The sequence below is a fragment of the Hyaena hyaena genome, unplaced genomic scaffold, assembly GCF_003009895.1.
Source record: "Hyaena hyaena isolate Hyena2069 unplaced genomic scaffold, ASM300989v1 scaffold_846, whole genome shotgun sequence".
NCBI lineage: Eukaryota > Metazoa > Chordata > Mammalia > Carnivora > Hyaenidae > Hyaena > Hyaena hyaena.
Genome location: NW_024081478.1, coordinates 771,534 through 790,509, shown reverse-complemented (window position 1 = coordinate 790,509; position 18,976 = coordinate 771,534). Strand labels below are relative to the sequence as shown.

The window sequence follows — 18,976 nt, the reverse complement described above, 5'->3', positions numbered from 1 at the left end:
CATTAGAGCGTAAAGGTTTCCATTTGGGGTGAAGAAAGTGCTCTAAAATTGATCAGTTTTGTGCAGGGTGGTTACACAATTTTGTGAGTAGACTACAAAACACTAAACTGTACATTCTAAATTTGGCAGTTGTATAGTATGTGAATTACATGTCAACAAATTTCCTATGAACAAAACCAAAAAATCCCTTGACCCACCGTATCTAAGAAATATAATCCACCTGTATAATGACTTTAATTCCTGTGTCAAGAAGACTGCAGACACAGTTACCTCTTGCCTCTTCCAAAATATATTACATAAGGCAGGTGATTTGCATGTGCAAGGTCATTGGCTCTTAGCTAGATAATAGAACTTATAATCATCAAAGAGACATTAAGCACGTGTATACCAATGAAGTCATCTGCCTTTAGCTTTGTCCACATGCCATCCAAATGCTCTGACTGTTCGTATGATGTATTTACTTTGAATGTAAGCGTTATATTTTAACTTCTTGATTGATTTCTCCTTGGATATTAGAACAAGCGACGGTAGAAGGAAACAGGAATTTGAAAAGAAGCATTGCATTCCACTAGGATGTCTATGAAATGGATTTCAGTTGTGCTTCTGCTACATCTGAGCTGCTACTTTAGCTCTGCGAGCTGTGGAAAGGTGCTGGTGTGGCCCACAGAATACAGCCACTGGATCAATATAAAGACAATTCTGGATGAACTTGTCCAGAGAGGTCATGAAGTGACTGTTCTGACATCTTCAAGTTCCATTCTTGTTGGTCCAAGCAAATCATCTCCTATTAATTTTGAGGTTTATCATGCACATTTATTGAAAAATGATTTTGAGAATCTCTTCCAAAGACGGATCACGGAATGGATTTACGATATGCCAAAAGATACATTTTGGGCATATTTTTCACAAATGCAAGAAGCCTTCTGGGAATATTCTCACTTCATTGAAAAGCTCTGTAAAGATGCAGTGTTGAACAAGAAACTCATGAAAAAACTACAAGAATCAAAGTTTGATGTCATGCTTGCAGATCCCGTTGGACCGTGTGGCGAGCTGATAGCTGAACTACTTAAAATACCTTTAGTGTACAGTCTCCGCTTCTCTCCAGGCTATGCATTTGAAAAGTATAGAGGAGGGCTTCCTTTCCCTCCCTCCTATGTACCTGTTATTATGTCAGAATTAAGCGATCAAATGACATTCATGGAGAGAGTTAAAAATATGATATATGTACTTTACTTTGACTTTTGGTTCCAAACATTCGATGAGAAGAGATGGGATCAGTTTTACAGTGAAGTACTAGGTAAGTCATATTTTTAACTGGTAGCATGAAGTCTTAATTCTCCTTGTTTCTTGGAGGCATGTTTGGATAAAGTCAGAGGAAGTTGTCTTTTATAAGAGAAAGGATAAAATGAAAATATAAAATGATCTCTCAATCTCACAAATATTGTGGAAAGGCATGCAGGAGGGTCAGTTTGAACCTGTGGTCCAGTATTAATACATTACACTCCAGGAAGTTAATAACCACAAATTGAAGACCTGAGGATTTCTTGGAGCAATGATGTATCTATTATTTGCTTGCTTTTAATATTTAAAAAATGTTTTTCTGGGTAAAGTGTTTAATCCTTCCTATGTTTATTAAATGCAGGGTGAAAACACTACTTACAATATGCTTTATTTTTTAGAACAATTTTAAGTCACGGTGTATTTATTTGAGATTTCCCATATAACTACTGCCCCCACACATGCATAAGTTCCCCCATTATCAACATCTCCCACCAGAATGGTACATTCGTTACAACTGATGAACCTATAGTGACACATTATTATCATCCAAAGTCCATAGTTTACAATAGAGTTCACTTTTGGTGTTGTACATTCTATGGGTTTTAACAAACTTATAATCACATGTATCCACTACTACTGTATCAGAGTAGTGCCTTAAAACTCCTCTCTGCTGCACCGATTTTCTACATAACCATTTTACTATATTTTGCAATCTTTAAAAAGGCATTAGAAATTTCACTATCTTGATGTAAACAGACATGTAGATTGAAGAGTTCCATATTTCTAGCACAACTGCTTATGGACATTATTTCCATTTGTTTCTCCTCACTTTCCTCATTTAAAAATTAAAATGTTTTGTCACATTACCTGAAAGATTCCTTCACAATTGGAAGATATGGTGGCTCTATCCCAGACTCAGGAACTATAATATGAAGTTTCTAATGATTACACATTCTTTCACAAGGACTTATGAATCGTGTTTTAAAGGCCTAAGTTTTGGTGAAGGGTAGACATACACACAACCATGCCACTCCATTAAAGACAAAATGAGCCAAAGTTAACAGCGCATATATGTATTTCCATACTTGATGAAAATGCTCCAGCTGTTATTGGCAAATATTACTTAATACACAAACCTTATTGAGCTCCTAATAGGAACCAAGTGCAATGGAGAGCACAAGGAATCAAGCCATACCCTCAGAGTCTCACAGTATCCTTGGGAAATCCAGGGTCAAGGAAATAACTTGCTAAATTATAGAAATTACACAGGATTCTAGCAAAAGGTGTTTCCATTGGTTAATTGATTGGGAAGCTCAAATAGTTGCTTACATTTGCATGTGTTACTTTTGCAGCATTTCAGAGTAAACAAATGCATGTCTAATTTGATAGTGCTTAGGTTCAATAATCATTTATGATTGTGAATGTACTACTGTGATGTTAGAAATGAGCCTCTTGTGGGGTGCCTGGGTGGCTCAGTCGGTTAAGTGTCCAACTTTGGCCCAGGTCATGATCTCATGGTTTGGGGGTTTGAGCCTCACGTCGGGCTCTGTGCTGACAGCTAGCTCAGAGCCTGGAGCTGGTTTCAGATTCTGTATCTCCCTCTCTCTCTCTGATCCTCCCCTGCTCACGCTGTCTCTCTCTAAGAAATAAATAAAAAATATTTTAAAAAGTTAAAAAAAAAAAGGAAATGAGCCTCTTGAACATTGTCTTTTATATATATATATGAACATATATCCTTGTAATTATATATTTGCATCATTATACATGTTTGCATCATATATGTGTTGTGTGAGTGCATTATTAAGTCACACTCTTATACTGTTTTGGCTAAATTATTCCAAACCCCTTTCAGAAAATTCCCTAGTATATTGACATTATATTACTCTCGTCTTTTCTACCTGTTACTTGGTGTGGGTTTTTTTGCTTATTTACTTACTTACTTACTTAGCTACTTACCTACTTACTTTTTTTTTTATTAAGTTATTATTTTAATTCCAGTATAAGTTAACGTGTTAGGTTCGTTTTAGGTGAAAATACAGTGATTCACCAATTCCATACATCACTCAGTGCTCTTCATGACAAGTGCACTCCTTAATCCCTATCACTTATTTTACCACCCACCCCCCCGCTTTCACCTCTCCTCAGATAATCAGAACTTTGTTCTCTACATTTAAGAGTCTGTTTCTTGGTTTGTCTCTCTCTCTCTCTCTCCTTGTCCTTTATTTGTTTCATTTCTTAAATCCATACATAAGTGAAATCATATGGTATTGTTCTTTCTCTGACTTAATATCACTTAGCATAATACTCTGTAGCTCTATTCATGTCATTGCAAATTGCAAGATCATTCTTCTTTATCCACTCAAGTCTATGGACACTCGGGCTGTTTCCATATTTGGCTATTATACATAATGCTCTAAAAACGTATGCATACATGTTTCCCTTTAAATTAGTATTTTTGTATTTTTCGGGAAAGAGAAGTAGAATTGTTGGATTGTAGGGTGGTTTTATTTTTAAATTTTTGAGAAACCTCCACACTTTGTGTTTTTTATTTTACCCATTCTGAAAGGTGTAAAGTGGTATCTCATTGTATGTAGTTCTGACTTGTATTTCTCTGATGAAAAGTAATGTGGAGCATCTTTTCATGTGTCTGTTGGCCATCTGAATTTCTTCTTTGAAGAAATGTGTGTTTATGTCTTCTGTCCATTTTTAATTGGATTATTTGGTTTTTAGATGTTAATTGTACAAATTACTTACGTATTTTGGATAACTAATGCTTCCTTGTATGTGTCATTCGCAAATATCTTCTCCCATTCAGTAAGCTGCCTTTTAATTTTGTTAATTGTTTCCTTCATTGTGAAGCAGGTTTATTTTATTTTAATGTAGTCCCAATAGTTTATTTTTGCTTTGGTTTCCTTTGCCTCAGGAAAAATATCTAGAAAAACGTATCTAGAAAAATACTGCTACTGCTGATGTCAGACGTATTATTGCCTTTGCTCTCCTCTAGAATTTTTATGTTCTCAGGTCTCACATTTAGGTCTTTAATCTACCTTGAATTTATTTCTGTGTATGGTGTAAGGAAGTGGTCGAGTTTTACAGTTTGCATGTAGCTATCCAGTTTTCCCAACATTTGCTGAAGAGACTTTCTATTGGATATTTTTTCCTGTTTTGTCAAAGATTAATTGACCATATAACTGTGGGTTTATTTCTGGCTTTTCTGTGCTGTTCCGTTGATCTATGTGTCTGTCTTTGTGTGAATACTATACTGTTTTGATTACTACAGCCTGGTAGTATAACTTGAAATCAGGAATTGTGATACCTCCAGTTTTTTCTTTTCCAAGATTGCTTTGGCTATTCGGGGTCTTTTGTAGTCCCATACAAATTATAGGATTGTTTGTTCCTGCTCTGTGAAAAATGCTGTTGGTGTTTTGATAGGGACTCCATTAAATCTGTAAACTGTTTTGGGTAGTGTTGACAGCAACATTTGTTCTTCCAATCCATCAGCATGGAATATCTTTTCATTTCTTTGGGTCCTTGTCAATTTCTTTCATCAGTGTTTTTCAGAGTACATGTCTTTTACCTCCTCGGTTAAGTTTATTCCTAGGTACTTTATAATTTTTGGTGCGATTGCAAACAGGATTGTTTCTCAATTTCTTTCTTCTGCCTCATTATCAGGGTATAGAAATCCAGCAGATTTCTGTACATTCATTTTGTATCCTGGGACTTGACTGAATTCATTTCAGTTCTAGTTCTAGCTTTTTGGTGGAGTCTTTATATTTTCTCTGTATGATAGCATGTCATTTGCAAATAATTAAAGTTTTACTACTTCCTTACCAATTTGGATCCTTTTATTTTTTGTTGTTGTTGTCTGAGTGCAGGAGCTATGACTTCTAGTACTATGTGGAATAAAAGTGGTGAGAGTGGACGTCCTTGTCTTGCTCCTGACCTTAGGGGAAAAGCTCTCAGTTTTGCTCCATTGAGTATGACGTTCACTGTGGGTTTTCCATAGAAGGCCTTTACTTTGTTGAGGTATGCTCCCTCTAAACCAACTTTGTTGAGAGATTTTATCATGAATGGATGTTGTGTTTGTCAAGTGCTTTTTCTGCATATAGGGAGATGATTATATGGTTTTTATTTTTTCTCTTATTTTTTAGAAGCAGAATAAATTTTTTATTTTAGAAAAATATATATTATGATTATTATATGTTATATATAAGATTTTAATGCAAAATAAGATATGACAGTATGAGGAAAAAGGTAACAGATTATTTTAATTGCATTGTCTATTGAACATACATATAAAGACATTAATTTTGACAAAATCATTGACAAGTTTTTAGAACATTAAGGCTAGAAAAATGGAAACTGTAATTTTATTGTTCATTACTACAATAGATCAATATGTCGGTATAAGTTTTCCCCCTCTAAGAACTAGCCTATTCTCATTGATGTGACCTATTTGCTTTTTTCCCTTCAGGAAGACCCACTACATTTTCTGAGTTAATGAGGAAAGCTGACCTATGGCTCATTCGAACCTACTGGGATTTTGAATTTCCTCGCCCAGTCCTGCCACATTTTGAATTTGTTGGCGGCCTCCACTGCAAACCTGCCAAACCCCTGCCTAGGGTAACTAATTCTTGTTTCTTTTATTTGCTCTGAGACACGTCACCAGTATTCTAGCTTAGGAAGATCCTTCTTCAACAATACGTTTGTGTGCCCCAACACTATCTGCAGGCAAATCCAATGCTTACTTGCCATCACCACAACATTTGCACAATTCCTCATTTGAGATCCCAAGGTTTGACATCTTAGAGCATGAAAAGTTCTGCTTAGTCAATTAGAGCATGTGTTTTCTGCCACACACCAAGGCTGGGGAAAAAAATCTCAGTAAAGATCTGTTGGGGAACATGGTTCTCAACATTACAGCTGACTGACAAGTTGGGCACAGAGAAAATCTATACTGTGTATACAATAAGGATCATAAATTCTGCATATTTAACAAAGACCAAATAATTTCTACCATTTATATCTAAAAAACATCCATAGTATAAAATTGCAGAAGGGTTCTGTTAGCATATAGAATGATATTCTCTACTAAAGAAATCAATAATGTAATATGTTTTAAGTTGATATCATATCTTTAAGACATAATTGAAAAACGAGCACTCCCTACTGAATTATTCTGTGGGCTCTTCAACATCTTGTTTGTCTGCCTTCTTATTGGCAACAAGTTGAAACTAAGATCTTATTTGATGGTTAACCCAATACTGATTTTGACTGCAAAGTGCTTAGGCATATATGGTAACTTTCTCAAAGTCTAAAGCCTGAGGTAAAATCAGTACAAGTTTTATTCAGTCTAACATAAGTGTCCATCAACAGATAAGTCCATAAACAAAATGTATTTACACACAGTAGAATATTGGTCGGAAAAATTGAAGAAAATTCTAACACATACTCCAACATGGATAAGCTTGAGGATGTTATGCAAAGTGAGAAGAGGCAATCACGAAAAGACAAATACTGATGATTCCATTGATAGGAGTATTCAGACTAGTCAGATGTATAGAAGAAATACGATACTACATGATTGCTGCTAACGATGGTGAAGGAGGGAATTTGGAATTGTTATATAATGGGTACAGAGTTCCAGGTTTACAAGTTGAAAAAGTTCTGGTAAGTGGTTGCCCAACAATGTACATAAAGATACTATTGAATTGCATACTCAGGAATAATTAACATGGCAAATTTTATGTGTATTTTGCCACAAATTAAAGATAAAACAGGCATTTCCTTAATAATTCCTGGTAATTTTTAAGATCTCTCTTTAGCTGTTTGTAGAAATTCTTTCAGCAGTGTTTACTATGCACTTCCTCTTTTGTGATGGAGCAAATTCTTTCTTCACAGGAAATGGAAGAGTTTGCCCAGAGCTCTGGAGAAAATGGTATTGTGGTGTTTACTCTAGGGTCAATGGTCCGTAACATTTCAGAAGAAAGAGCCAACATGATTGCATCAGCCCTTGCCCAGATTCCACAAAAGGTTAGCTAAAGTAACTTAATCGTATACCACTACTTAATGAGTCTGTTAAACTCTGTAAAAGGTGTGATTACCCTTTCCTTTATGACACGGAAACCATTATGATAGCTCCAATTTATCTCAGATACGAGTTCATACTAAAATATACATGGCAGATGCTAAAGTAGTACAGAAGGTGTTTTGATGAATAATAACTTTGGCATTAACACTGAGATCAGATACAGATGATAGATAGACAGATTAGATAGGTAGGTAGGGAGATAGATAGGTAGATGATAGATAGATAGATAGATAGATAGATAGATAGATAGATAGATAGATAGATAGAAGGTACAGTGTAATAATGTTTGGTATTATAATGTATTGTGGGCAGGTACAGAAATTGCCAAATTCCATCTAGTCATTTGCTCCTTTCCTGTCTGGATTTCTGAGGTCACTGAATACCTCATAGATGTTCTCAGAAACAAGTTAAATTTAAACAGTTATGTTAAGAAGGAATTGATAAAAGTCCAGAAAGTATCATGCAGTTTAAGCTTGCCAGAAAAATCTAGGTTTCTTTTCCTTCCCCTACATTTTGCAATAGGACTACTCAGTGTGCTGTTCAGAGAAAGGATGGCCATCTTTCACCAAGCTATGTCTAGGTGTTCATCCAGCCAAGATGATTTACAGAGAGAGAAAAACTGGCATACCTGGTGGAGTGGGCCCTATTAAGAGTGAAAAAGAAAGATGTATGAAAAGGGGGAAGATGGGTCCATCTGTCAAGGTCATCCCATGCTTAGAAATACGTGGTTCTGAAAGGACTCTAACCTATTAGGATAATAACTCCTCCTGACCGAGAGAAGTGAAGGAAATATATTAAGGAGTCAAGCCTAACATGGGAAAGTTTCAGATGCCTCTTTCTATATACAATACAGTAGTATATATAAAAATATAAAACTTATTTTTCAATATATAATATCCATTTGGAGTATTTGGGTATTTGTGAAGTACTTTTTAGTGTACTGATATAGTTTCTCCTTATGCTAATATTTGCTTAATATCCAAAGTTATTTTAATATTCACATAGCAAACATATACCATCCAATATAAATTATAATCCAGTTTACGAGGGTTGCTGGGGAATTATAAAATCAGTATTTTGGTACTGGAAATGGAAATTGCTTGGGTATGGATCACATCTTAATCAATGCTGTCAGTACTCTGTAATGTATCACTGAAGTGCTAACAATTAGTTAAACAAAATTTAGCATCATCACAGTTTGGGATTTGTTTCAACAGCCACACTGTTATTTATGAAGTGCCAACAGGCTCTTCTTTCCACATTCTAAAAAACTTTCAAGCCAAGAAATAGTAATAATAGTCTGAATTCATGTAAGAAATTACACTTTTTCTCTGAAAGTAGTATTTAACAATTAATAATCTAAAAGATAAATGTACTAAGAAGAAATTATTTATATTAATAAATTATTTTTTTACATTTTTAAATGTTTTCTTATTTATTTCTGAGAGAGAGAGACAGAGAGAGAGAGAGAGCAGGGGAAGTTCACAGACAGAGGGAGACACAGAACTTGAAGGAGGCTCCAGGCTCTGAGCTAGCTGTCTATCAGCACAGAGCCCAATGGGGGGCTCGAACCAACTAACCCCGAGATCATAACCTGACCCGAAGCTGGACGCTTACTCGACTGAACCACCCAGGCGCCCCAATAAATTATTATTAAGTAGACTTATTTATTTCTCACAAGGAGTAGATTGCATAGTTAGCTTTTTTATATATCAAAAGATGTAAAACTCTAATAAAACAACTTATGGAACAAGCAGATACAAGTGAACTCCCTTCTGTAACACTTAAAAAGAAATAAATAGGTTAGTATTACATTGGAAAGTGAAAGTAATTATAATAGATAAGACAAAACAAATGTGTATATCTTAGTAATTTCCTTTTTGTCTATACCAGAATTATAACTGCCTAAAAATGTCTTAACTATTTGAATTTATCATTGATAGTCTCATTTGTCAAATCTCTATGTGAAACATCATGATTACATTCATACTTGATTGAATACAAAAATAACAAAATGTGGGTATTCTTATTATACCACTGTTTTTTAGTTCTCTCATTTTTAATATCCTTTGTCCTCTCGGTTATCAATCAATTAAAGGTGTTTAACTAGATTATCTCTTAATTTCTTTAAAATGCTAACACGTTATAACTTCAAAGTTCAACTCATGAAATAAGGTATTTCCTTCAACAGGTTCTGTGGAGATTTGAAGGCAAGAAACCAGACACCTTAGGGCCAAATACTCGGCTGTATGATTGGATCCCCCAGAATGATCTTCTTGGTAAGAATCTGGAAACCACTGAATTGAAAGTAACTCTAAGCAAAATAATAATAGTTCACCAAGAAGCAAATTTGTTGAGCATTTATTATCGAAAAACTCAAAAATAAAACTTAACTTCTTTACATTTCTTTTGCAGTCCTGGGGTGAAAACAATAAGACGCAACAGTTGGCATGTTATTATACACAGGCACATTCCTTATGGCCAGAATCAAAGTTTCTTTATTTCAAGTGTAGTTACTTCCCACAGATCATTTTTGAATAACTACCAGATCATCACTCGGTCTCCTAATTCTCCCAACTTACTCCAATCCTTTCTCCGTCTGCATGGCTATTCGGCACCACTGAATAAATAAAACCTCTCTTTTATTACCAGTGACTATGTTCTCTAGGAAAATGCCTGTCATAACACATTTCATGATAAGGTACAGTCTTGTTTTCCCCTTATTTGAGGCACCACCGCCATATTTCCTGCTGCCTAGACACCTACATGTTAAACTTGGTGACTTATTGTCTCTTTAAGAGAATATGTTCTAACATGCCACCTCCTTTTCTCTTTTTCTGCACATGCTATTCTTTATACAGAAAGTTCTCTTTCAATTTGTCTGTCCAACAATCCTGCATTCGTTTTTCAAGTCACAAGTAGCAGATCAATTTTCATTTACCTCTCCAGTGGATTTATGTACTTCTTGCTCTGGGATCTGAAAGATATTTTAATGCCATTTCAGATGTATAATAATATGTGTCTTATGTTGCCCAAATCTCATTTTTCTTCTAAGACTTATACCCAATAATGTACTGTCATTCATCCAATTACCCAGGTCATCCAAAAACCAAAGCCTTTATAACTCATGGTGGAACCAATGGCATCTATGAGGCAATCTCCCATGGGATCCCCATGGTGGGCATACCTTTGTTTGCGGATCAACCTCATAACATTGCTCACATGAAGGCCAAGGGAGCCGCTGTAAGACTGGACTTCCACACAATGTCTAGTAGAGATTTGCTCACTGCATTGAGGACAATCATTAATGACCCTTCGTGAGTATTACAATTTTTTAAAAAGATTGTATTTATACATAGGTTTTTTTTGTCTACACTGAGTATGAGTTTCATCCTTTTTTTAAGAGGCTCATTTGAAATTTTAACATGATTTAACTGATCTTAAATCTACTTTTTATTTTCAACCAGACATTTATTTCAACGTTGCATTTTAACCCTGTTGATTTAATGGGTAACCACCTCTTGTAACAATTTTCTACATGAGCAAATGGAAACATTATATAGGTAACTGTAAGAAGAATACCTTTTTAAAAATATAATAGAACCCGTAGAATGAAGAAATGAAGAACTTGAAGTTCGGTAAATCATTTCAATTCAGGACCAAAAATTTCCAAAACTATAAATCCTTCTGCTCAAAAATTGATTGTTATTATTTTAATATATTTTAAAATATGTAATTTATGTAGCACAAAATTTAAAGTGTGAAATCAAATATATTTAGTATGTTACAGAATTATGGAACCATCACCATAATCTAATTGTGAGACATTTTCATGAGTCCAAGAGATCACATATGCCTTAGAAGTCACTTACCATTCCCCCTGCCTTACATAAACTTTAATCTACTTTCTGTTTCTATAAATTACTATATTATGGATATTTCAGGCAAATGGAATCACACACTATAAGGCCTTTTGCCTGTGGCTTCTTCCACTTGGAGTGTTTCTGAATATCAGTCTTATGGTAGTTTGTATTGCTAAATAATAATCTATGGTATGGATATGCTACATCTACTTATCCATTTATTAGTTCATGAACATTTTGGTTATTTCCACATTTAGGTATTATAAATAACACTACACATGTGAACAAAAGTTTTCATTTCTTTTGGGTAGACATCTAGGAATAGAAGTGCTGGGTCATATGTTAACACTATGAGGAACTGCCAAATTGATGTCCAAATAGGTTGCACCTTTTTACATTTCCACCAGCTGCATTTGAGAGATCCAAGGTCTCCACATCATTACCAACAATTGCTATAATTTTTTTAACTATAGTCATCCTAGTGGTTATGAAGTGTTCTCTCCTTGTGGTCTTGATTTGCACTTCCCTTAGAGCCAAAATTATTAAACATCTTTTCATATACTTCTTGCCATTTACATATCCTCTTTAGGGAAATGTCTATTCCAAATATTGATAATTTTTAAATTTGATTGTCTCATTAAAGAATTCCCTATGTGTTACAGATATAGTACATTAGAGGGTGTATGGTTTGTTATATTTTCCCCGTTGTAGCTGGGTTGGTTTTTCATTTTCTTGATTGTGTCCTCTGAAGCACCAAAGTTTTTAAATGTGATAAAATAAATATCAAAATGCTCTATATTTTAGAGAAAAATATTGTGACAGAATTTGTAGTGCCTAGCTCAGCAACCATGAATTCAGTATTTACTACCACTATCAGTATTATTATTACATTAGGAAGATATCATCTAAAGAAATACTAAAAAATATATTATTGAGAAGAAAATGGTTAAACAATTGAATAATAAAAATACTTTAAAACAAGCAAGAACTATAACGTAGGTTGGACACATGGAAAATGAAACAGATAATAAGATAGTAGATGAAAATATAAATATGCCAGAACTTACATTAAATCTAAACAGACTAAATCATTTAAAGACAAAGATTATCAGGATACATTTTAAACACTATATACTGTTTATAAGACATGTTCAAATAGAAATGTACAAGAAGACTGTAAATGTGAAGGCAGGAAATAATCGATTTTAGCAGTAACCACAGAAAGATGTTGTACCTAAACTAATAGCGGACACAGTAGTCCAGAATCACAACTAAAAATAAAGGTTAATTATTTTGTGTCCACTTCGGCTCAGGTCGTGATCTCACGGTTTCTGGGTTCGAGCCCCATGTCGGGCTCTGTGCTGATGGCTGGCTCAGAGCCTGGAGCCTGTTTCAGATTCTGTGTCTCCAGACCTCTCTCTGATCCTTCCCTGCTCACGCGGTCTCTCTCACTCTCTCAGAAAGAAATAAAAACACTACAATTTTTTTGAAAAATAAAAATAAAGGTTAAGTATTCCATAATGATAAATAGACCATTCTTTCAAAACAATTCAAATTACCAGTTGATGACACCTACTAATAAAACATCAAAATACAACAAAAGGAGACAAAAGAACAAACAAATATACAAATCTTTGGTCATAATATTGAGTTTTTAAACCTCTTTCTCAATAATATAGAAAAAGATGACAAAATAATGGATAAATACTAAAATGTTTTGATGAACACAATTGAAAAATGCAAGTTATCATATATATATGTCATTATATATAAAACAACAGAGAATGCATATTTTTCAAGAATGGAAAAGATACTGGGGCACCTGGGTGGCTCAGTCGGTTCAGCATCTGACTTCAGCTCAGGTCATGAGTTTGAGCCCTGCATCAGTCTCTGTGCTGACTGTTCAGAGCCTGGAGCCTGCTTTGGATCTGTGTCTCTCTCTCTCTCCATCACTCCCTGACTCACACTCTGTCTCTCTCAAAAATAAATCACTACAAATAAAAAAAAGAAAGGAAAATGGAAGTGATACCAGAATTAACCACATGCTGGGCCATACCAAGATTAAATTGAAAAGATATAAATCATTAAGAGTATATTGTCCAGCCTTACTGGAATTCACTTACAAATCATCAAAGAGAAAGTTAACTGAAATATCTCTAAATTTTGGAAATTAAGCAATATACTTCTACATAATTCAGTCAATAAAGAAATCGTAATCATAAATACACCTTCATCTCAGTGATTCCACTTCTACATACATATGAACATAACTGTATAAACATGTAAATCAAAAAAAATACACAATTTTTATGACAGTATCAGTAGTAATGGCCAAAAAAAATATTAACACAAATGTCCACTGACCATTAAATAACTAGATAATCTGTGGTATTGTCATACAATGGAATACTATATATACACCAACAGAATTAACCAACACCTTTACACACAAAAAACAAAATGAAATGAAGACTACTTTATGATTCCAATATATAATATTGCTTTATTATTCTAATATATAATTAATAAAAACCAATCTATGGTGTTAAAAGTTAGGACAGTAGTTAATTCAGGGAAGGGAATAGTGACTAAAAAGGTCACAGAAGATGGTGCTTCTCAGTAGCTCGTGATACCCTACACCAGTTCCTTAGTAGTAGGTACATTATTTCATCCACTTCACAATACTTTTCTAGCTAAGTTTGAATTTATGAGCCATCACTTAGATGATGTGCATCTTTCTTATGTAATATACTGAAATTATTTTATGGAAAATATAACATGTTTTCAAAGTCTAGAATTCAAGTGGCAAAATAGACACACACACACACACGCACGCACACAGACAAAATAGAACAAATGTCTAAGGGTGCTCTGATTATGTGGCCAGGAAAAGCCTCTCTGAGATGGGACACAAAGCTGGGGCATCCATCAGGAGATCAAAGCAGCCTTGGGGTGTTGCAGGGAAGAGCGTCCAGCAGAGAGACAGAGAGAACAGAAAGTGCAAAGGGGCTGAGATGAGAACACGTTTGGTAACTTCAATGACCAGCTAGCAGGCAAGTGTGCCTGCAGCAGAGTGTGCATGGGACAAAGTGACAGGAGAAGAGGTTGACAGGGCCTGTTCCTATAAGATCCTAGAGTGCAAATGCCATATTTGGATTTCATTCTAAATGGGATGAGAAGCCAGATGAAAATTTGGAGCAGGAGAGTGTCATGATCTGATGTCTGTTTCAAACATCAGACTGGCTACATGATGAAAAATAGAGAGTAGAGGGTAGAAGGATGGAAGTACAGGGACTGGAAAGGTGGCATCTCACCCTGACACAATTCCCTTGACTCCTTCATGAGGATCATTCTAGAAGTGCACTTCCACCATCTCAGCTATAGCTGTTACCATGGCTCATATCATTTTCTCTGTTCAAAAAGATTAAACTATGCCAACCTAACTTCCATTTTCATATTTTAAAATATTGGTGGCCCAGAAAATTCCACTTTAAAAGCCAACTCTCCTATGAGGACCCACATAAAAAACATAACTACTTCTATAATTCTATGACATTTACTTTGAATCATTTTCATGACACTTTTCAAAAACCTTTAGTGGGAAGGATATGATTAGGCAAATTGACGTCCTTTCAATGTTGACATCTTTATGTTTCTCCTTTAGCTATAAAGAGAATGCTATGAGGTTATCAAGAATTCACCATGATCAGCCTACAAAGCCCTTGGATCGAGCAGTCTTCTGGATCGAGTTTGTCATGCGCCACAAAGGAGCCAAACACCTTCGGCCAGCCTCCCATGACCTCAGCTGGGTCCAGTACCACTCTCTGGATGTGATCGGGTTCCTGCTGGCCTGTGTGGCCACTGCGATATTTATCACCACAAAATGTTGTCTGTTTTGTTGCCAGAAGTTTGCAAAAATGGGAAAGAAGGGGAAAACGGAGTAGTTGCATCTGAGAGGCCTCAAGCTGGTGTGCCTCATACATGGGACTCCTCCAATTTATTCAAGCAAGTTGTTATGTAAGGTTCCCTTCTGCCTGTGACAAAATGACTTCACACAATTTAGCTTCTCAGACCAAAATTTGCTTTCAAGAGATTTACTGCCTATTTAAGAGTTATAAATATGTCATGCCAACAGAAAAACTGACAATAAAATAAAATAAATGTAAAACTGTAGGGATATTTATTGAAATTTATTATTGTAATCAAAATTCCTTAACCCCCCCCCCAAAGTTATTGAGTTTAATTGTGTTTCAAACATTAGGCACGGACATGAGAACCTTAAGTAGGCGCATGTCATGATCTTGTGGTTCACAGGTTTGAGCCCCCCATCAATCAATCTGGAGCCTGCTTTGGATTCTGTGTCTTCATCTCTCTCTGCCCCTCCCCCACTCACGCTCTGTCTCTCTCTCAAAACATGAATAAACATAAAATTTTTTAAAAATATTGCTATAATATCACTATTTTTATACAAATACTCAGAATATTTTAACTTCACTTTGGGACAGAATTTTGTAGTGTTGTCTTTTGGTAAAGAAACTATTCAACACTGAAAACTGTGTAAAATGATTTACTCATCCATTTTGTTTTCAGGAGATCACAAATTCTCCTTGGCTCTTACTGTGCACACAGCTTCAGCATCTCTCCTTACCTAAGGACATAGCAAGTGTGGGCCTTCATCCAGTTCTTTCATTGTTCAGTGATGTGTGTGGAATTAGAAATACAACCACCAGGGGGCACCCTGGGTAGCGCGGTCAGTTAAGCATCCAGCTCTTGGATTTCATTTAGCTCAGATCCTGATCTCATGGTTCATAGTTGGAGCCCGAGGTCAGGATCTGTGCTGACATGGTGAACCTGCATGGGATTCTCTCTCTCCACCCCTTCCCCGCTCGTGCTCGCTGTCTCTCAAAATAAATAAACTTAAAAAAAAAAAAAAAAAAAAAAGGAATATAACCACCAATACCTGCATCCTATTATAAAGTTTAACTATGTGAAAGTATTTGATTCATGACCAAATTATCTTTCTTCTTGGTCTTTAAAAATATTTACCTGGTTGGGGCACCTGAGTGGCTCAGTCGGTTAAGCGTCCAACTTTGCCTGGGATCATGATCTCGTGGTTCACAAGTTCGAGCCCCACATCAGATTCTGTGCTGACAGCTCAGTGCCTGGAGCCTGCTTCGGATTCTGTGTCTCCCTCTCTCTCTGCCTCTCCCCCACTCATGCTCGCTCTCCTTTTCTCTCTTTCTCTCTCAAAAACGAATCAACCTAAAAAAATATGTTTTAAATATTCACCTGGTTACTTTCACTCTCATATTTAGCCTTTGATAGATAACAAATGTAAGGTCTTCCTACCTGGTTAGCCTCCCAAGGCTCAACACATAGGCAGCAGACAGAAATGCCCATCCCCTAGTCTGTCCCTTAAAGAGGCCTATTTTCATACTTTAAAAGCTGCTCCCCAAGGATCAGGCTTCAAATTCAGCACAAATCTAGCAATAGACTGCAATCCTCCCTGGAGTCCAGGGAGGCCAGTGGGTACCATTTTCATGTTCACATTTTCGGCCATTGCAGGTTACCACTGCCTCACTGGAATGAGGTTGTACACGTGTCTGGCATGCCAGCTTCTGTGTCAGCTGCACAAAAGAAAGATGCCAAATTAAAAAAACCTAATTTTTACACTTCAACAAACTAGAAAAAGAACAAACCATACTCAAATTTTTAGAGGGAGGGAAAGAACAATGATCACAGCAGACATAAATGAAATAGAGACTAAAAGATAATAGAAAAGATCAATGAAACTAAGTGCCATTTTTTGGAAAAGATGAACAAAATAGAAAGCCTATAGCTAAATTTATAAAGAAAAAAGTGAAAGGACTCAAATGAATAAAATTAGAAATTAAAGAAGAGACATTACAACTGATAACACACAAATATGACTGATCATAAGAGACTACTGTGAAAAAATATATGCCAAAATTTGAACAACCTACAAGCAATGGGAAAATTCCTGGAAACACACAACCTATGAAGACTGAATCATGAAGGAATTGAAAATCTGAACTGACCAGTTATCAGTAAGCAAATTGAAACAATAATCATATCACCCAACAAATGAAAGTCCAGAAGCAGGTAGCTTCACTAGCAAATTTTACCAAACATTTAAAGAAAAATTATTACCAATCCTTCTCAAACTCTTCCGAAAAAAATAGAAAAGAACAGTTCCAAACTTATTTTATGAGGCCTGTATTAACCTGAAACCAAAATCAGACAAGAACACTACAAGAAAAGAAAATTAAAGACCAATGACCCCAATAAACATAGATGATAAAATCCTAAAAAAATAGTAGCAAGCTGAATTTAACCATAGATTAAAGGAATGTATTAAAAGAATCACACATCATCATCGGTGGAATTTCTTCCAGGGATGGTTCAACATCTGCTAGTCAATCAATATAATACACCACATCAACAAAATTCAGGATGAAAGTCATATGATCACCTCAATAAATGCGGGAAAAAAACCTGCTGACAAAAGTCAACATTCATTTATGATATAAACTCTCAACAAAGTGGGTATAGAAGGAAAAGACCTCAGTATAATAAAGGCCATTCATGGCCATCTCACAGCTAACATGATACTCAAAGGTGAAAAGCTGAAAGCTTTCTCTTTAAGATAAGGAGCAAGACAAGCATACCCACTCTTGCCACTTTTATTTAACATAGTATTGGCAGTCCATCCCATTGCATTAGGCAAGAAAAAATTAAATCATCCAAATTGGAAAGGAAGGATTAAGACTGTCTCTATTTGCAGATGACATATTATATATATATATATGAAATCATAGAGACTACACACGCACACAACTACTAGAAGTAATAAAGGAATTTAGTAAAGCTGTAGTATACAAAATCAAAACAAAAAATCAGTTGCAATTCTTATACACCAACATCAACTATCTGAAGGAAAAATTAAGCTTTCTTCCTCAGTGTTACCTGAAAAAGTGGCAGCCATCTCCTACTGGGCATCATGACCACTCTCAGACCTCTGGTGAAGCCCAAGATCATTAAAAAGAGGACCAAGAAGTTCATCTGGCACCAGACATTCAATATGTCAAAATTAAGTGCAACTGGCAGAAACCCAGAGACTTTGGCAACAGGGTGCACAAAAGATTCAACGGCCAGATCTTGATGTCCAACATTGGTCAAGGAAACAACAAGAAAGCAAAGTACATGCTGCTCAGTGGCTTCCAGAATTCCTAGTCCACAATATCAAGGAGCTCAAAGTGCTACTGATGTTCAGCAAATCTTACTGTGCAGAGATTGCTCACACTGTCTCCTCCAAGAACTATGAAGTCATTATGGAAAGAGCAGCTCGGCTGGCCATCAGAGTCACCAACTCCAATGCCACACTGCACAGTGAAGAAAATGAATAGACATCTTATATGCATCTCATATTTGTGTCAGGCAGAGAAGGACAAATATCATATGTTTGCACGTATAGGAGGATTAGGAGGAACTTGACGGAGGAACAAGGGGGAGAAGAAGGGCGGAAATGGTGGGGGAAAAGGAGAGAGGCAAACCATGAGAGACTCTTGAATGCTGACAAAAACTGAGGACTGATGGATGTGGGGGGGAGGGGGGTTGGGCATGGAGGAGGGCACTTTGGGGATGAGCACTGAGTGTTATGTGGAAACTAATTTGACAATAAACTATTTGTAAAAAAATAAAAATAAAAAAATAAAACCAT

General features: G+C 35.8%; 1 protein-coding gene and 1 pseudogene across 2 annotated transcripts; both read left to right on the top strand.

Annotated features, from left to right (window-relative positions):
- The first annotated feature begins 573 nt into the window (after window positions 1–573).
- LOC120222184 (UDP-glucuronosyltransferase 2B31-like) lies at window positions 574–15,403 on the top strand. 2 transcript variants are annotated; one of them, XM_039219895.1, is made up of 6 exons: window positions 574–1,297; window positions 5,756–5,904; window positions 7,183–7,314; window positions 9,564–9,651; window positions 10,470–10,689; window positions 14,900–15,403. In XM_039219895.1, the coding sequence occupies exons 1-6, from the start codon at window positions 574–576 to the stop codon at window positions 15,177–15,179; spliced, it is 1,593 nt and encodes a 530-aa protein (XP_039075826.1). In that variant the 3' UTR covers window positions 15,180–15,403. The 2 variants fall into 2 exon arrangements, with proteins under 2 accessions (XP_039075826.1, XP_039075827.1); XM_039219896.1 differs by lacking the exon at window positions 7,183–7,314.
- A 2,853-nt stretch (window positions 15,404–18,256) lies between these two features.
- On the top strand, window positions 18,257–18,662 carry LOC120222188 (annotated as a pseudogene).
- The last annotated feature ends 314 nt before the right edge of the window (window positions 18,663–18,976 follow it).

Excerpts from the sequence above, each read along its gene's own strand:
- LOC120222184 (XM_039219895.1), top strand. The coding sequence starts at position 574 with ATGTCTATGAAATGGATTTCAGTTGTGCTTCTGCTACATCTGAGCTGC. Across the intron at positions 1,298-5,755 it reads GTTTTACAGTGAAGTACTAG|GAAGACCCACTACATTTTCT; the intron begins GTAAGTCATATT and ends TTTTCCCTTCAG. Across the intron at positions 9,652-10,469 it reads CCCCCAGAATGATCTTCTTG|GTCATCCAAAAACCAAAGCC; the intron begins GTAAGAATCTGG and ends CCAATTACCCAG.